We start from the raw sequence: 19,711 nt of genomic DNA on the forward strand, positions 1-19,711 counted from the left end.
TTTAACATTTACAGCTAAATTAAGACAGAATTTAGTGAACCAAGCATTGCATAGTGTAAACTGAGTCTAAGTAAACGCATCCTCTTCTTACAGTTGGAGATGCAGGCGAGGTTAGAGACCTGAAGTCATTTTCAGGCTGACAGATGTTTTTCTTGGGGACACATTCAGAAACACCCAGAAGGTTATTTGGGATTGCAAACTGCAGGAGTGGGACTACAAAATCTCCCTAAATGATTATTTTACTGAGGACAATTGACGGATTATTTATGAGGGTGTTTATGCGAGTTGAAGCACATCCTGCGTTCGCGGTTGTACTGACCGGCCTCTCGATGAGCTCGATGCAGGGCTGCAGGTCCAGGCCGAAGTCGATGAAGTTCCACTCGATGCCCTCCCTCTTGTACTCCTCCTGCTCCAGAATGAACATGGTGTGGTTGAAGAGCTGCTGCAGACGCTCGTTGGTGTAGTTGATGCACAGCTGCTCGAACGAGTTATCCTGGAAATGAGAGGATGATGAGCGCAAAACGAAGGGAATGAAACCCAACAAACAAACACGTTGGGGGGGAAGAAAGCACCTCGAAAATCTCAAAGCCAGCTATGTCCAGGATGCCCAGGAAGGATGCAGACTGCCTCTTGCTCTTGTCCAGGGTCTTGTTGACTCTGGCCAGGATCCAGCGAAACAGACGCTCGTACATGGCCTTCGCCAGAGCCTCCACGGCAAAGTCAGCCTGAAGACGGAGGCCAAGGAGTGTGAAACGAGGCTTCTTCTCCATAAAGAAGAGCTTCTATATTTGGTTTTTTCCCAGTACCTGCTGCTTGGTCTGAGCCTTCTGCACCACCTCCCGCCCCACTTTGATCCTGGGTGTGAGGATGGCTCGGGTGAAGTCGGTCACGTTGATGCCCTGCAGGTGGCACACCTTCTGGGCCGCTGTGATGGATTTGCAATGCAGGAGAAGTTACGATGTGAAAGTACGGACGTGTGGAGTTTCTTTCTGAATGGCTTACCGGTGTTGTCGGGCATGGTGGCCTGCTCGCTGTTCCTCTCCTTCTCGAACTTGATGTTGCCCAGCTGGAGCACCGTGGACACCACTTTCAGCATCCCTGCAGACAACAAAGCAGTCGAGGAAAAGCCTCGAAGACGAAGATGTCTGAAAACTGTCTTCACGACCAAACACTGATGGCTTAACGGGGAGATAAAGGAAGGAATTCAGCAGGATTTTAAAGGATCTCCGTACCTAATCTCTCCTCCTCAGTGAAGCCCATGATCTCCATGGCCTCCAGAGTCTCGTCAAACAGCTCGTCGTCCTCCTGGCCGGGAATTTCCACATGACCCGCGACCAGGAAACGATAACTGCTGAAGTCCTCCAGCAGCAGCTCCTCTGCCAAACACAAACACATGTTTCTGCTGAGAATATTAATTATTATTAAAAACGTGTGCCATTGCTGAAAGCATGAGGCACACGTTACTATGGCGACTTTTAACATCTAACTCCGCCCCCAGCTTCCACCCCCCCACAAGTTATATCAAAACACACATCTTGATCTGGAATATTCTTCTCTTACATTTTCTGTACAAAACTCTCATGATGGTTTTATTATTCACAAAAAAAATCAACTTTTCTCCCACAGGAGTGAATGTCATCAGACCGACATCAGCTAAAAACCCAGCTGGCTTTGGAAACTTACAGCTTAGACCTGCTTTCACCTAGAAACATCATTTAAACTTTAAACGGGTCATGAAAGATAAAACTTTGACTGATTAAAAGCAGATCTGTTACAATTTTGACACAAAAGCAGGTTATCTTCTAGAAAAATCCAAAATCAGAACAAAAATCCTTAAACAAGGAAGTCTGACGGCCAGAGTTTTCTTTCTCCAAACACAGATTTTAACGTCAAAATGGAGGGATTTAAGTTGGTTTCAAATTAATCTCGGATGCGAAGCTACGTTGCAACGCCTTTCAACTGAACCTTGGCTGCGATGGACTGTCCCAGCAGTCTTAGGGCGAAAGGCAGGGTACGCCCTAAGACTGCTGGGACAGTCCATCGCAGCCAAGGTTCAGTTGAAAGGCGTTGCAACGGCTCCAGCTTCCCCGCGATCCTCAATCGGATTAAGCGGTTAGGAAAATAAATGGATGAACAGAATCTTGGATTCTCACTTAAACACCATTCTCCTGTGTTTTTAACTCTCTTCCATATAAATTCTCTTCACATTTGGATAAAATAATTTACATCCACGCGTTCCTCCGCACCAGTTCAAGGTTTTTAGTATGGTGTTTTGTTTACGAAGTGTTTGGTTGTTTGGAGGCTTCTTTATTTCCTTCATCTGGAATCCCGCTGGTACTTTTGACCTGAGCATTTCATGAAGACCTGAGAAACTATCGGCTTGCCAGAAAATATCCGATTTAAGATTCAGAGACGACTCTTTAAAAAGAAGCAGTGAGTTTTCTCACCCCTCATCTTGTCTTTGGCTCCCGCCACCATGTAGTAGAAGATGTGAAAGGCTCTTTCAGTGTTGGCCTGCCGAATGCAGCGTGACTTCTCCAGCAGGTCTGATCAGGACAGGACGGAGTTAAGCCAAAAACCAGGACTTGTAACATTACTGTGCATCTGTTGTTTATAAAGGGACAAATATAAAAGGATACAGGTGTCGATGGTTGCCCCGACAAGAAAGCCGGTCACGTCGAAGTTGAGTTTGATGAACTTCCCCTGTGGACCACAGCAGCTGCATGAAACCTCACTGTGGACACTTCAGCACCTCTGCTGGATTTCTTTCACTCATGAGATCAAAACGCTTACAAATCGTGAGGAGTTATCATTCTTGATGGTTTTAGCGTTGCCGAAGGCCTCCAAGATGGGATTAGCCTGCAGCAGCTGCTTTTCCAGCTCTCCCTGCCGCCAAACACTAGTTTATGTTTCTACTTGTGGACAGATTGCAAGCAGTTTAGAGATCACAAGTAAAGGTGTCTGCAGGAGATTCTGTACTCACATAGGCCAGAGATCCCGACTGCTGCTGCTGCAAGGAGAATGAAGAGGACAAAAAGCTTATAAATCATTAGAATTCACTGCTTTCCATCAGGATCTGCAGGGTTTTCTACCCACATGATGGCTTGCAATGCATCGGAGCAGCAGAGTTCAGGGGTCAAGCAGCTATAAATCTTGACTAAACAGACAGCAGATAGTTCACCGCAGGAAGGAACGGAGCTGAATAAGAGCAGCTGTAACGTTCAGTCAGAGTTACACCGGATTGGTGGGAAGATATGAAGAAATACAAGGACAGTACTTTCTGTAAGAGGTTTGATTTTAACTATTAATCTTCATTCAGATAGATATGAAGAAACCAAAAGCCCGAGCAGAAGCTCAAACTGCAGTCAGTCCTCACCTTGGCCACAGCTGCAGCAACTGAGTCCTGTCGTGTACAGCAGAGTTAATGTTTGTCTGTTTTCATAGGTTGTCACACTGTTTCACAATATGAAGCTTAAAATTTCATTAACTTTCTTATAAATTCAAATTCATGTTAGAAACAAATCAAACTTCAGCTCTAATGTTTCACATGTCAGGACATTAATAAGAAAGTCGTCATTAGGAAAGAGAAATTCAACCTCAGATGAGCCAGGAGCAGAAACAGTTGAACTGCCTCCCGAGGGCTTAAAAAGCTCCGTAGCTGCTGATAAAATAAATTTGATTCATTGATCACCATTAGTGGGAGCTCCTCTATAATGGTGTTTCTCAATCCTGGTGCGCGGACCCCCGCTGTGTACGTTTTAAGTTGGATTTAAACTCGCATGGCGTCTGCGTTTGGTTGGTCCAGCGCAGCTAATGCAGATTAAATGAGCTCTTGCACTCGACTCTGAATGGTTACACCGTTGTTTTGCAGTTTCTCTTCCATATTTACTGTCCAAACTCTGTGAGAACATCCAGAAATCCAGAAACACGGAATGACAAACCGACCAATCACAAAAGAGTACTTTCTTGTAAATCTGTAAGCAGAGATACACTTCAGGTCTGGAAGAAGAGTACATTAAGCCTTTTCGGACCTACATGGAGCCTACGGCTGTGACACCATAAATGACTTTTTGTGGACAATGCAAACTATGCAGTCGAGTGCGAGACAATATTCAGTCTGCATAAGCTGTACTTGAGCTACCAAACGCAGACACCACAGAAGTATAAATCCAGTGTAGGTCCGTGGAGGCTAGACCCAACATGCGCCCCTCTATGTAGCATGGTTCCATTGTGATTGGTTGGTTGTTGATTTTGTTTTTAGATTTCTAGAGTTTCTCAATGAGTTTTTTCTGGTAAACAACAAAAAAAGAAACTGCAACATGATGCCGTAACCCTACGCTTAAATGCAGGAGTACATTTCAACGGCATCAGCTGTGCTGGACCTACCTTACGCAGACGCCATGCGAGTAGAAATCCAGCTTTACATGTTTCAGAACAACCAACATATTCATTTAACCTCTCATCAAGTTCTCTGTAGGCAGTTTTTCTTCCTGCAGGTGCTCCTGATGATTGTCTGCTGTTTTCTTAGAGGCCTTAAAAAGTTTCATTTTTAAGTAGCTGTGTCTCCACTCCTCCCAGAACTGCACCAAAACCTAAATATTGCAATAAAAACTGCTAATAAAAACATCTACATTTATAAAAAGCCACAAAGAATCCTCTGCAGCAAGTGGAAACTCTGAAACCTGGTTACCCGATTACCTAGTTACATGCTTACATGGTCACTTGAAACACCTGAAAACTGCATTTTGTCCAAATTTTTAGAAACATCGCTTTCATGTTGGGAAAAACTAGAATGTAGCTACTTGTAATTATGAAGTGTGGTTAAGTAAACAATGCTTTGTTGAGTCAGTCAGACGGGAAATACAGAAGGGAACAGAATGACCTGACACACACTGATATGAACCAGACGTGAACTTGGGAGGGAAAGCATGTCGAAATGAAGGGGGTGTATTTATACACCCCCTGCAAGGCAAAAGCTCAGACCCACTGCGCGGCTCCTTCTGAACAGAATGCATGCTTGTATCTTTATCATTTTGTCATAAATCTGGTTAATATCCGACCCGGGTCAGTTGTCTCTTCTTGGGGTGACATCACGATTGTAGTCGGCTCTAACGCCTTTTTGGGTTGTGAGATGGTCGGCTCGGCTCTCAACTTCCACCTAAGTATCGTATCCTTCTGAGTGGGAATTTAATCTAAATTAGTGAGGAAAACAGAAGTTTTCCTCACTAATAAACAGGAAAAGAAAATGATACTGTAGAATACTAACATCAGATATTGTTTTAAAATATTTATATACATAGATTTAAATACATTCAAATAAATACAAAAGAAAATAAAACTAATAAAGAAAAAAGCTGAATGTGTAAAAAAAAAAAAGTAGAACGTGTTTCTTTTGAATGCACAAATGGGTTTCATTATTGAATCTATTGACGTGGACTAGACTTATTATAATGATGTTTGTTGCTCATTTCAAGATGGATTTACCTCATTTTTATGATTAGATATTCAACCTTAGAATTTAACCCGATATAACAAAGCATCTCGTATCGGATACTGAGACATTTTTCATCACTTTATGGTTGAAACTTTGCTCAGTATCCTGTTGAACACAACCTGATGCTGATCTCCTGCTCGCTAACAGACACCAGGAAGCAGAAGAGGACACATCACGTGGTAATAAATGGTAAAAATGCAAGAAGAACCAAGTTAAGGCTTTGGATAAAAATAAATCAAACTTAAAAAAGGTTAAAGTAGAGATATTGTCTTTAACACTTCACACCTCCATACATCTTCTCTACTCACAGGGTTTACGTCCTTCTTTCCTTTGTGTGAGGATGCGACGACCGCTAGGTACTGAATCACCTTCTTGGTGTTTTCTGTCTTCCCCGCTCCGGACTCGCCTCTGTTAGACACAGCAGATACGTCATACATGTTCCTGGTTTTCATTGTAATCTGATGTTCTATGGATTAAATGTGTCATCTCTTCTGCACCGCCTCTCTGTAGTGAAGTTTCATGCTGACGTGCACAGAAGACGTGGTGGAAAACTTGTTTTGACTCACGTGCAGAGAATAGACTGATCCTCACGGTCTGTGGAAAGAGGATAATGAGAGATGATGAAGAGAGCAAACGAGAGCAAACAGTTCTGAGATTAGCCTCCATCGCTCAGATGATCTAAAATTAGCAGGTGGATGCTGAGTTCTGAAGCTGTGATCTGGTCTCACGGCTCCATGTAAGGTCATTCTGAGGCTGAGTGGAAAGTATGGAAGTGGTCAGAGGTCAGCGTCCACGTAGCAGACGGCACGCTCCGAGGCTTTGGCAGAGCTGCTCACAACCACCAATCACTTCTCATCTGCTGCACTTATGTGGTAAACAGCTGCAGCTGGATTTCCTCATTTATAACCTACAGTTACTGTCCATTTTACCATGTTGCACCTTCTGGGACCAGGTTGGACCGATTTTTCCTCCAGAACTGCCTCAATTCTCAGTGTCATAGATTTATTAAAATGTTGGAAACGTTCCTCATATTGGCATGAAGCATCACACAGTTGCTGCACATCCATGATGACAATCTCCCGTTCCACCTCATGATGAGAATCTCCCGTTCCACCTCATCACCATGAAAATCTCCCGTTCCACCACATGATGATGAGAATCTCCCGTTCCACCTCATCATGATGAGAATCTCCCGTTCCACCTCATCATGATGAGAATCTCCCGTTCCACCTCATCATGATGAGAATCTCCCGTTCCACCTCATGATGAGAATCTCCCGTTCCACCTCATCACCATGAAAATCTCCCGTTCCACCACATGATGATGAGAATCTCCCGTTCCACCACATCACCATGAGAATCTCCCGTTCCACCTCATCACCATGAGAATCTCCCGTTCCACCTCATCACCATGAGAATCTCCCGTTCCACCTCATCACCATGAAAATCTCCCGTTCCACCTCATCACCATGAGAATCTCCCGTTCCACCTCATCACCATGAGAATCTCCCGTTCCACCTCATCACCATGAAAATCTCCCGTTCCACCACATGATGATGAGAATCTCCCGTTCCACCTCATCATGATGAGAATCTCCCGTTCCAACTCATCACCATGAAAATCTCCCGTTCCACCTCATCACCATGAAAATCTCCCGTTCCACCACATGATGATGAGAATCTCCCGTTCCACCTCATCATGATGAGAATCTCCCGTTCCACCTCATCACCATGAAAATCTCCCGTTCCACCACATGATGATGAGAATCTCCCGTTCCACCTCATCACCATGAGAATCTCCCGTTCCACCTCATCACCATGAGAATCTCCCGTTCCACCACATGATGATGAGAATCTCCCGTTCCACCTCATCACCATGAAAATCTCCCGTTCCACCACATGATGATGAGAATCTCCCGTTCCACCTCATCATGATGAGAATCTCCCGTTCCACCTCATCATGATGAGAATCTCCCGTTCCACCTCATCATGATGAGAATCTCCCGTTCCACCACATGATGATGAGAATCTCCCGTTCCACCACATCACCATGAGAATCTCCCGTTCCACCTCATCACCATGAGAATCTCCCGTTCCACCTCATCACCATGAGAATCTCCCGTTCCACCTCATCACCATGAGAATCTCCCGTTCCACCTCATCACCATGAAAATCTCCCGTTCCACCTCATCACCATGAGAATCTCCCGTTCCACCTCATCACCATGAGAATCTCCCGTTCCACCTCATCACCATGAAAATCTCCCGTTCCACCACATGATGATGAGAATCTCCCGTTCCACCTCATCATGATGAGAATCTCCCGTTCCAACTCATCACCATGAAAATCTCCCGTTCCACCTCATCACCATGAAAATCTCCCGTTCCACCACATGATGATGAGAATCTCCCGTTCCACCTCATCATGATGAGAATCTCCCGTTCCACCTCATCACCATGAAAATCTCCCGTTCCACCACATGATGATGAGAATCTCCCGTTCCACCTCATCACCATGAGAATCTCCCGTTCCACCTCATCACCATGAGAATCTCCCGTTCCACCACATGATGATGAGAATCTCCCGTTCCAACTCATCACCATGAAAATCTCCCGTTCCACCACATGATGATGAGAATCTCCCGTTCCACCTCATCACCATGAGAATCTCCCGTTCCACCTCATCACCATGAGAATCTCCCGTTCCACCTCATCACCATGAAAATCTCCCGTTCCACCTCATCACCATGAGAATCTCCCGTTCCACCTCATCACCATGAGAATCTCCCGTTCCACCTCATCACCATGAAAATCTCCCGTTCCACCTCATCACCATGAAAATCTCCCGTTCCACCACATGATGATGAGAATCTCCCGTTCCACCTCATCATGATGAGAATCTCCCGTTCCACCTCATCACCATGAAAATCTCCCGTTCCAACTCATCACCATGAGAATCTCCCGTTCCACCACATGATGATGAGAATCTCCCGTTCCACCACATCACCATGAGAATCTCCCGTTCCACCTCAACACCATGAGAATCTCCCGTTCCACCTCAACACCATGAGAATCTCCCGTTCCACCACATGATGATGAGAATCTCGCTTTCCACCACATCACCATGAGAATCTCCCGTTCCACCTCATCATGATGAGAATCTCCCGTTCCACCTCATCACCATGAGAATCTCCCGTTCCACCTCATCACCATGAGAATCTCCCGTTCCACCTCAACACCATGAGAATCTCCCGTTCCACCTCATCACCATGAGAATCTCCCGTTCCACCTCAACACCATGAGAATCTCCCGTTCCACCTCAACACCATGAGAATCTCCCGTTCCACCTCACCATGAGAATCTCCCGTTCCACCTCATCATGATGAGAATCTCCCGTTCCACCTCATCACCATGAGAATCTCCCGTTCCACCTCATCATGATGAGAATCTCCCGTTCCACCTCATCACCATGAGAATCTCCCGTTCCACCTCATCACCATGAGAATCTCCCGTTCCACCTCATCACCATGAGAATCTCCCGTTCCACCTCATCATGATGAGAATCTCCCGTTCCACCACATGATGATGAGAATCTCCCTTTCCACCACATCACCATGAGAATCTCCCGTTCCACCTCATCACCATGAGAATCTCCCGTTCCACCACATGATGATGAGAATCTCCCGTTCCACCTCATCATGATGAGAATCTCCCGTTCCACCACATGATGATGAGAATCTCCCTTTCCACCACATCACCATGAGAATCTCCCGTTCCACCTCATCATGATGAGAATCTCCCTTTCCACCACATCACCATGAGAATCTCCCGTTCCACCTCATCATGATGAGAATCTCCCGTTCCACCTCATCATGATGAGAATCTCCCGTTCCACCTCATCACCATGAGAATCTCCCGTTCCACCTCATCACCATGAGAATCTCCCGTTCCACCTCATCACCATGAGAATCTCCCGTTCCACCTCATCATGATGAGAATCTCCCGTTCCACCTCATCATGATGAGAATCTCCCGTTCCACCTCATCACCATGAGAATCTCCCGTTCCACCTCATCACCATGAGAATCTCCTGTTCCACCTCATCACCATGAGAATCTCCCGTTCCACCTCATCATGATGAGAATCTCCCGTTCCACCACATCATGATGAGAATCTCCTGTTCCACCTCATCACCATGAGAATCTTAGCAAGACCTGCTACATCCCAGCATCATGTTCACAGACCTTTTTATATACAGTCTATGTCACAGAAACCCGTTAGACACCGCTTTATGTGTAATCTATTAGATAAAATAAATAAATAATAAAACATGAAGAAGTATGTTATTAAATGATACATTTCTGCAGATTTCACTATGTATAAGCGAAAGGCGGCCATATTGAATTTTGAGGTCGGGGTTGGTGTGGCTCCCCATGTTCTCTCTCCAAGTCGTTCTATCGCTAAAACTTTCTACCAGCAACTCTTTTCTTCACAGATTCAGCTCTGCAGACAGGGTCAGTGAATCCTTATTTGCTTGGTTTTTTTTTTATTCTTGTTGAAAATCAGTAGTCAGATTAGTTTATTTTTAAAATAATGTGATTTAACACAGCAATGTTTTGGGAAAAAAGTAATTTGCCATAAGCTGAATTTATCATTTAATGCCCTAATATTGACAATCCATTTACCATACATGCCAGGGCTCTGCTAATCTGGTCCTTAAGGTCCTCTGTTGGAAATGAAATGACAAAATTCAGTCATACAGACCATAAAACTGTGGTATGTGTCAATGAAAACCACTTCATTGGAAAGCATGTTAAAGCACACAAAAAATGTATCTTCAATATGTTTACACACCACACTGTTTTACTCAAATATAATGCCTCAGTGGGCCACAAATCCTTTGACATGATGTGTTATGTAGTTTGGTATTAAATAGATCTGTAAGCTATTCTGTTTTGTAGCTATCATTTGCAAACATACAAATTTCAAGCATCTTCCTCTCTGCTGTGCTTGAGCTCTGCCTCTGTACCTTTCAGCAACAGAAAAGGCTGTAACCATGGTAACTGTGAAAATAACAGCGATTGGTTGAAGTTTACTCTTCAACTCTTTGCTTTGGTAGCTTTAACTGGGAGCTGTGGATTCTTGCAAGTCATATTTCCAGCATAATAATAAACCAGTATCTGACTACAAGACCTAACGCTATTGAATTGGAAGATGGTAGGAAAGGGGGGGGGGTTGTTCAATGCTGGTTGTTCTGTACAGCAGAACGGAAGACACTGTACTAACTGTCAAGCACAACTTTAGCTCAGACTAAAATAACTCAGCAGCTGCTGTACAGTCAGTCCTGGATTCCAGCTGGTAAAACCTTGAGCCAAGTGACAAATGGTTGGTGTTAACATTTCATTACTACCCTTCAGCAGTTTGAACTCATCCAGTCCTCCAGATTTCAGGCAACTAACCAAACACAAAGCAACGGCTAAACATCATGATGAGAATCTCCCGTTCCACCTCATCACCATGAGAATCTCCCGTTCCACCTCATCATGATGAGAATCTCCCGTTCCACCTCATCACCATGAGAATCTCCCATTCCACCTCATCACCATGAGAATCTCCCGTTCCACCTCATCATGATGAGAATCTCCCGTTCCACCTCATCACCATGAGAATCTCCCGTTCCACCACATCATGATGAGAATCTCCTGTTCCACCACATCATGATGAGAATCTCCCGTTCCACCTCATCATGATGAGAATCTCCCGTTCCACCTCATCACCATGAGAATCTCCCGTTCCACCTCATCATGATGAGAATCTCCCGTTCCACCTCATCATGATGAGAATCTCCCGTTCCACCTCATCACCATGAGAATCTCCCGTTCCACCTCATCATGATGAGAATCTCCCGTTCCACCTCATCACCATGAGAATCTCCCGTTCCACCTCATCACCATGAGAATCTCCCGTTCCACCTCATCATGATGAGAATCTCCCGTTCCACCTCATCATGATGAGAATCTCCCGTTCCACCTCATCGTGATGAGAATCTCCCGTTCCACCTCATCGTGATTAGAATCTCCCGTTCCACCTCATCGTGATGAGAATCTCCAGTTCCACCTCATCATGATGAGAATCTCCAGTTCCACCTCATCGTGATGAGAATCTCCAGTTCCACCTCATCATGATGAGAATCTCCCGTTCTCCATGTTGTCATGATGTTTCCAGCAGATTCTGATCCTACCATGTGAATGTGGAGCTGAACTGGAGACTCATCAGACCAGCAACGTTTCTCCATCTTCTATTGTCCAGTTCTGGTGAATCTGTGTGAATTGTAGCCTCAGTTTCCTGTTCTTACTGACAGGAGGGAACCCGCTGTGGTCTTCTGCTGCTGGAGACCATCTGCTTCAAGGCTGTTGTGTGTTCAGAGATGATGGTCCACATATCTTGGTTGGAACCAGTGCTTTTTGGACTTCCTCTTGCCTCTCCATTATCACCAACCAGTCTGTCCATTCTCCTCTGAAATCAACAACTGAATATTTTCTCTTCTTCAGACCTTCTCTCCAAACATTGGAGATGGTTGTGTGTGAAAATCCCAGTAAATACTTTGACCAACGACATGAAATCTCCTCCCTCCCTCATTCTGAAGCTCGGTTTGAACTTTGGCAAGTTGCCTTCACCATGACAACATGCTGCAATGTGATTGGCTCATTTTGGTAGATGGTTGTGTTAACAGGTGATCATCAGAACAAGGTAGATGTAAGATAGAAATGCACATTTACTTTCTCAATTAGTTTTTAATCATGACTTTGTTGGTCTTTGTTAGTTTTATCTTAATACTCTGATACATAAAATATTGCTGTTTTTTCCACCTTTGATGAAGCCGTTATTGATTCATCTACGTGTCAGTTTCCTTGTGAGGAAGACATGGATGTGATTAAAACCTCCTGAAGCATCATAGTTGAAGCAGTTGCATTAACTCTGCATGTTAAGATTCATCATGTTTATAATAATTAGATCTACACAGCGTGAACTTCTGCATGCAGAGCTTAATTTAAGTGGAATTACCCTGCAGCATGTTCCTGTAGGCGTTGTCCGTGATGGAGTAGATGTGGGGCGGCACCTCATGGCGTTTCTTGCCCTTGTACATCTCGATGATCTTTTCTGAGTAGATGGGCAGCATCTTGTAGGGGTTCACCACCACGCAGAACAGACCTGAGTACGTCTGGAGGAGAAAAACATGTTCATGTTGTAAAGAATGCTATTTCCCTGCCCTCTCCTGAAGGGCTTTCCTCTAAACTCCATGATTTTCCAGGTTCCAGGAACATTTATGCTGGATGCAGAAGACGCAGACGGACAGTTTGATTTGTCTCCTGCAAGAAATTTATCCCCCCATGGCTGACCGAACAATTAGCTCAGTCATTAGCATCATCTTACCTACAATATGCATCAATGGTTTGGTCACCAACTGATGGAAACAATTTAGACAAAGTGCAAGTTGTACAGAATAAAGCTTCACAAATAGGTTTGGTTTTTCCATACAGGAGTAATGTTACCACAATACCACAGCAGTTTAGCAAAGTAAAATACATCTTTTATCATTTATTTGTAATATTATAGGAACAAAAGCTCCTGAAGCTCTGTTCAAGTTTTGCAGATCAACATGCATCGTTGCATGTCATGCGTTTCTTAAAACTATTCCACTTCTTTTCAAAAGAAACTATTTTTAATCATACAGTAGATTTAATGAAAAAGTATTGATGATATTGTTTTGAACGTATTGTGAATTGTATAAATTGCAGGTTTTTTGTTTGTTTTTCTCCATTGCATTGGGCTTTTTTTAATTACATGTCCTGTTTGTGCGTATGTATGTGTGTGGGTGTGAATGGTGTAAATAATCAAACATGTTATGTTGAATAACTGATGTTTTAGTCACCAATAGTCACTAATATCTTATTAAATAAAATGGAAAAGAAATAAACACATTGAGAATATATATAAAAATATGTCGTGTTAGGACATAAAAACAGGAAGTTAAGGAGAAGAAAGTGGTGTTTGACCTTTTCTTTTTTTTTTAAATGAAGCAGATGATCCATATGAAAAGTTTCCAAATAGAAATGAAAGCATCAGGCCGTTCGGGTTTGTGCTGCTTTCTGCTCCCATCAGGATCACATGAACCGATGTCATTAACCTTTAAATTGGATGCATAAAGGTGGATTATAATTTCTGCAAGCAGCTCCTTATTTGACTTTGTAAGTCTGACTTGAACTAATGAAATCATAAGCTGTTGATCCTTCCAGAACATCCCGAGTCTGTGTGCGAACGCAGAGTCTAATCAGAGATCTTTTCCACCTGAATGTTTTCTCCAGTCCACCCTCGGGGGTTTATAGACTTCCCCTGATGTTTAGTCATGAACTGATTTTAGCTTTTATCACTTTCTTTGCTCATTTTAACCGATTAGAAACCCAAGAACACCCTCCTGTTGTCTCACCTCTCTGCTTCACATCCATTCAGTGATCTTAGAGCCTATTTCTGCTCCCAAACGTCATGGTTGTTTGGTGAGTTCATCCACTCGGAGGCATTGCTGAGTTCAGAGTTCACCGGTCGACTGTGGTAATGCAGCGTTATAGAGTTGTTTACAGCTGTCCAGAAACACCAGAAGAAGAATAAAACCACCAAGTTTTGTGCTTTTCCTAAATTCTTCTGGGTGTTTTCAGGTGCTTTTTATTTGGCTGTTTCTGCATCGTCTTGTTGCTTTCTCTAGTTGCGTGTCGACTGTACAACTCATCTCCTCCCTGTGATTTCTGCTGGTGTCTCTGTTTTCTGTGTCAAGTGACGGATTGCTGAGCTCCTTTAACACAGACCAAACCTGTGTAACCGATGCAAAAGACGGACCAAACTGTCTGCCTGTGATCCGTCGTCTGCATTGAGCGTGAATGAGCCTTAAGACCTGAAGTCTTGTGGTTGGACTAGAGGAGAGTTGGTGTTTAGAGAAAAAACGCATTTAAAGGTCTTTTAAAGCTGAGTCGAGTGTTTCTCACATAGATCAGGCTGGAGAAGTATCTCTCCCGCAGGTTGTGCAGGACGGAGGCTTCGTTGAGGAAAGTGAGGGCGGCCATGTCCTCCACCTTGCTGAACTTGGGCGGGTTCATTTTCTGGATGTCGTCTTTGTTGACCGTCGCCTTCTGGCCGTTGGAGAGCTCCACCAGAACCTGCAGCGAGACAAGGCCCAGCCTGGTCATTCACATCCTACAGCTCAGCCCCGCAGCGGGAAAAACACATGTGGGTGACGTGTTCTTTACATGTACACCACATTAAAATGTTCCAAAACCACATGTGAAACAAGCACATGTGAATTATAAGAAAACCACATTTGCTTCACATGTTTGCACGCATGAATGCCAAAAATGTTCCAAAACCTCATTTTCACATGTGCATTTAAACATACTTCATCTGTGGCCCAAATAGGAAATGTGAAGACCACGTACTGCACTTTTTCATGTAAAAACATGTCATTCAGGAGAATATGTTCTAGTTTACACATGCGGATGAAAAGTAGTGGATCACCGTGTGTGTCACGTTTGTACATGTGAATGCAACATGTGCTCCATGTGTGGTTTTCCTGTAAAAGTCAGCTTTAAGAGGAAACTGATTAAATTCTGGAGATCATCAAAAGTTTTCTGAGGCTTTAGAAATGCTTCAGAAAACTTTGCTACGCAGGAAACTGAAGTAATTACATCTTATTTGAAATGATTTGATAGATAAAATAATAAATATTGCATATTTAATATCTTATTGTAGTTATTAATGAAACTAAAAACAGCTACTGAGGCAACCTGAACGATTAGTAAATCCACCTCACCTGGTTCTCTCTGTGTTCAGTGACATGGTCCCTACCTGGTCGCCCTTCTCCTCCTTGATGCTGGCCGGCTCGAAGCCCTCCCTTTCCGACGGCACCCACACCATCTTCTTGGCGGCCCAGTCGGCTTGAGCCAGCCCACTGCTGCGGAAATCATTTTCAAGGTAGAGGTACTTGCTGTCATCCTCAGCCATGTTGGAAGTGTCAGTGGGGTCAGTTGGATCAGAGGCAGAGATGGCAGGTGGTTCTGAAGCAAGCGAGGTGGCGTTTGAGTCGTGGTTGGCGACTGCGTCTGCCTGCTGAGCAGCAGTGGACGTTAGGCTGACCTCTGACGACGGTTTGGACTCTGGTCTGGTGATCAGACATGAAAAGTCAACAACAGAAAGCTTTTTTTGTGCATAAACATCTTAAAGACCTTCGGTTTTGTCTTTATTAACCTGCAATCAGTGATAAATAAATAAATCCTTCTGGTTCTTGTAACTAATCAAACGTAACAGCTAGCCTTTACAACAGCATGCGACCAGAGCCAACTCATGTTTTAAAGATAACTCAGAAGCTAAAAAACACAACTTCACATGGTTTAGTTTGCAGACTAAACATCACATAGATTTATGTATTTATGATTAACAGTCCACAAGGTCCATTTAATCTGCCTCCCATCTGACAAACGTAAAATAAATCAAGTAAAAACTGAGACATATGCGATACAACAAAAGTGTCTGAATCTACTCATGTGTTCCTGTTTTATAGTAAATTCACCCGGAACACAGTGGAACATGTAAATGTTATCTCCTCCTAAAAGAAAACCACATTACTTTCAGTAGAAAACGGAAGAAGCAACTTAATTCCCAGAAGGAGTAAAGTAATCCTAGGATGGAGTAAAGTAATCCTAGGAAGGAGTAAAGTAATCCTAGGAAGGAGTAAAGTAATCCTAGGAAGGAGTAAAGTAATCCTAGGATGGAGTAAAGTAATCCTAGGAAGGAGTAAAGTAATCCTAGGAAGGAGTAAAGTAATCCTAGGATGGAGTAAAGTAATCCTAGGATGGAGTAAAGTAATCCTAGGATGGAGTAAAGTAATCCTAGTAGTAAGTAAAGTAATACGTGATGAGGATGATGATGTTCTACAGTAGAAGGTAAAAAGTGAAGCTGAACAGGTTTCCAGGTGTTTTATAGAGATGTGATGCAGGTAAATATTTCAGGAAGTCATCAGCTGATGATGATGATGATGATGATGATGATGGACACCTCTATCAATGGTCAGAGTCAGGAGAATCCAGGCATAGACTCCACTTCCACAAGGAATAGAGAATACTTCACTATAAACCTCTTTTATCTCTATGGAAACCAGCAGGACCTTCATAACTCATGTCAAACAAAGACAGGAGACACATTATCCGTTTTTTTTTAAAATTTGTTTGTTTGTTTTGTTTTTTTTTTACAGCTGGAATAAAACTTTTCACCACTAAACAGTAAAAGTGAGACATGGAGTGAGATTGTGGCTGCGAGCTGCCAGAGTTTCTTTCCCACAGAGACGAGACGGACGTCTTCCAGAGTTTCTGTCCCACAGAGACGAGACGGACGTCTTCCAGAGTTTCTGTCCCACAGAGACGAGACGGACGTCTTCCAGAGTTTCTGTCCCACAGAGACGAGACGGACGTCTTCCAGAGTTTCTGTCCCACAGAGACAAGAAGGACGTCTTCCAGAGTTTCTGTCCCACAGAGACGAGACGGACGTCTTCCAGAGTTTCTGTCCCAAAGAGACGAGACGGACGTCTTCCAGAGTTTCTGTCCCACAGAGACGAGACGGACGTCTTCCAGAGTTTCTGTCCCACAGAGACGAGACAGACGTCTTCCAAAGTTTTTGTCCCACATAGACGAGACAGACGTCTTCCAGAGTTTCTGTCCCACAGAGACGAGACGGACGTCTTCCAGAGTTTCTGTCCCACAGAGACGAGACGGACGTCTTCCAGAGTTTCTGTCCCACAGAGACGAGACAGACGTCTTCCAGAGTTTCTGTCCCACAGAGACGAGACAGACGTCTTCCAGAGTTTCTGTCCCACAGAGACGAGACAGACGTCTTCCAGAGTTTCTGTCCCACAGAGACAAGAAGGACGTCTTCCAGAGTTTCTGTCCCACAGAGACGAGACAGACGTCTTCCAGAGTTTCTGTCCCACAGAGACGAGACAGACGTCTTCCAGAGTTTCTGTCCCACAGAGACGAGACAGACGTCTTCCAGAGTTTCTGTCCCACAGAGACGAGACAGACGTCTTCCAGAGTTTCTGTCCCACAGAGACGAGACAGACGTCTTCCAGAGTTTCTGTCTCACTGAGACGAGACGGACGTCTTCCAGAGTTTCTGTCCCACAGAGACGAGACAGACGTCTTCCAGAGTTTCTGTCCCACAGAGACGAGACGGACGTCTTCCAGAGTTTCTGTCCCACAGAGACAAGAAGGACGTCTTCCAGAGTTTCTGTCCCACAGAGACGAGACGGACGTCTTCCAGAGTTTCTGTCCCACAGAGACGAGAAGGACGTCTTCCAGAGTTTCTGTCTCACAGAGACGAGACAGACGTCTTCCAGAGTTTCTGTCTCACTGAGACGAGACGGACGTCTTCCAGAGTTTCTGTCCCACAGAGACGAGACAGACGTCTTCCAGAGTTTCTGTCCCACAGAGACGAGACAGACGTCTTCCAGAGTTTCTGTCCCACAGAGACAAGAAGGACGTCTTCCAGAGTTTCTGTCCCACAGAGACGAGACGGACGTCTTCCAGAGTTTCTGTCCCACAGAGACGAGACAGACGTCTTCCAGAGTTTCTGTCCCACAGAGACGAGACAGACGTCTTCCAGAGTTTCTGTCCCACAGAGACGAGACAGACGTCTTCCAGAGTTTCTGTCCCACAGAGACAAGGACGTCTTCCAGAGTTTCTGTCCCACAGAGACGAGACGGACGTCTTCCAGAGTTTCTGTCCCACAGAGACGAGACGGACGTCTTCCAGAGTTTCTGTCTCACAGAGACGAGACAGACGTCTTCCAGAGTTTCTGTCCCACAGAGACGAGACGGACGTCTTCCAGAGTTTCTGTCCCACAGAGACGAGACAGACGTCTTCCAGAGTTTCTGTCCCACAGAGACAAGAAGGACGTCTTCCAGAGTTTCTGTCCCACAGAGACGAGACGGACGTCTTCCAGAGTTTCTGTCCCACAGAGACGAGACAGACGTCTTCCAGAGTTTCTGTCCCACAGAGACGAGACAGACGTCTTCCAGAGTTTCTGTCCCACAGAGACGAGACAGACGTCTTCCAGAGTTTCTGTCCCACAGAGACGAGACGGTCGTCTTCCAGAGTTTCTGTCCCACAGAGACAAGAAGGACGTCTTCCAGAGTTTCTGTCCCACAGAGACGAGACGGACGTCTTCCAGAGTTTCTGTCCCACAGAGACAAGACGGACGTCTTCCAGAGTTTCTGTCTCATAGAGACAAGAAGGACGTCTTCCAGAGTTTCTGTCCCACAGAGACGAGACAGACGTCTTCCAGAGTTTCTGTCCCACAGAGACGACACAGACGTCTTCCAGAGTTTCTGTCCCACAGAGACGAGACGGACGTCTTCCAGAGTTTCTGTCCCACAGAGACGAGACGGACGTCTTCCAGAGTTTCTGTCCCACAGAGACGAGACAGACGTCTTCCAGAGTTTCTGTCCCACAGAGACAAGAAGGACGTCTTCCAGAGTTTCTGTCCCACAGAGACGAGACAGACGTCTTCCAGAGTTTCTGTCCCACAGAGACGAGACAGACGTCTTCCAGAGTTTCTGTCCCACAGAGACGAGACAGACGTCTTCCAGAGTTTCTGTCCCACAGAGACGAGACAGACGTCTTCCAGAGTTTCTGTCCCACAGAGACAAGAAGGACGTCTTCCAGAGTTTCTGTCCCACAGAGACGAGACGGACGTCTTCCAGAGTTTCTGTCCCACAGAGACGAGACGGACGTCTTCCAGAGTTTCTGTGTCACAGAGACGAGACAGACGTCTTCCAGAGTTTCTGTCCCACAGAGACGAGACGGACGTCTTCCAGAGTTTCTGTCCCACAGAGACGAGACAGACGTCTTCCAGAGTTTCTGTCCCACAGAGACGAGACGGACGTCTTCCAGAGTTTCTGTGTCACAGAGACGAGACAGACGTCTTCCAGAGTTTCTGTCCCACAGAGACGAGACGGACGTCTTCCAGAGTTTCTGTCCCACAGAGACGAGACAGACGTCTTCCAGAGTTTCTGTCCCACAGAGACAAGAAGGACGTCTTCCAGAGCTTCTGTCCCACAGAGACGAGACGGACGTCTTCCAGAGTTTCTGTCCCACAGAGACGAGACAGACGTCTTCCAGAGTTTC

General features: G+C 44.9%; 1 protein-coding gene across 1 annotated transcript in view; it reads right to left on the minus strand.

The window, feature by feature from the left end:
• LOC306765483 (uncharacterized protein) overlaps positions 1 to 15,540 on the minus strand; it is a gene marked incomplete at both ends in the record, with an annotated part of 32,659 nt that extends 17,119 nt beyond the window's left edge. The window contains 15 exons of the mRNA XM_079252954.1: positions 320 to 493; positions 573 to 725; positions 807 to 925; positions 1,003 to 1,098; positions 1,233 to 1,376; positions 2,448 to 2,546; positions 2,640 to 2,703; positions 2,794 to 2,886; positions 2,984 to 3,010; positions 3,377 to 3,403; positions 5,803 to 5,902; positions 6,061 to 6,088; positions 12,556 to 12,712; positions 14,529 to 14,699; positions 15,385 to 15,540. Of these exons, the coding sequence (XP_079109080.1) occupies positions 320 to 493; positions 573 to 725; positions 807 to 925; positions 1,003 to 1,098; positions 1,233 to 1,376; positions 2,448 to 2,546; positions 2,640 to 2,703; positions 2,794 to 2,886; positions 2,984 to 3,010; positions 3,377 to 3,403; positions 5,803 to 5,902; positions 6,061 to 6,088; positions 12,556 to 12,712; positions 14,529 to 14,699; positions 15,385 to 15,540 (1,608 nt within the window). The remainder of the gene's footprint in view (positions 1 to 319; positions 494 to 572; positions 726 to 806; positions 926 to 1,002; positions 1,099 to 1,232; positions 1,377 to 2,447; positions 2,547 to 2,639; positions 2,704 to 2,793; positions 2,887 to 2,983; positions 3,011 to 3,376; positions 3,404 to 5,802; positions 5,903 to 6,060; positions 6,089 to 12,555; positions 12,713 to 14,528; positions 14,700 to 15,384) is intronic.
• Between the last annotated feature and the right edge of the window lie 4,171 nt (positions 15,541 to 19,711).

Source organism: Telmatherina bonti, assembly GCF_933228915.1.
Source record: "Telmatherina bonti genome assembly, chromosome: 14".
Classification (NCBI taxonomy): Eukaryota; Metazoa; Chordata; class Actinopteri; order Atheriniformes; family Telmatherinidae; genus Telmatherina; species Telmatherina bonti.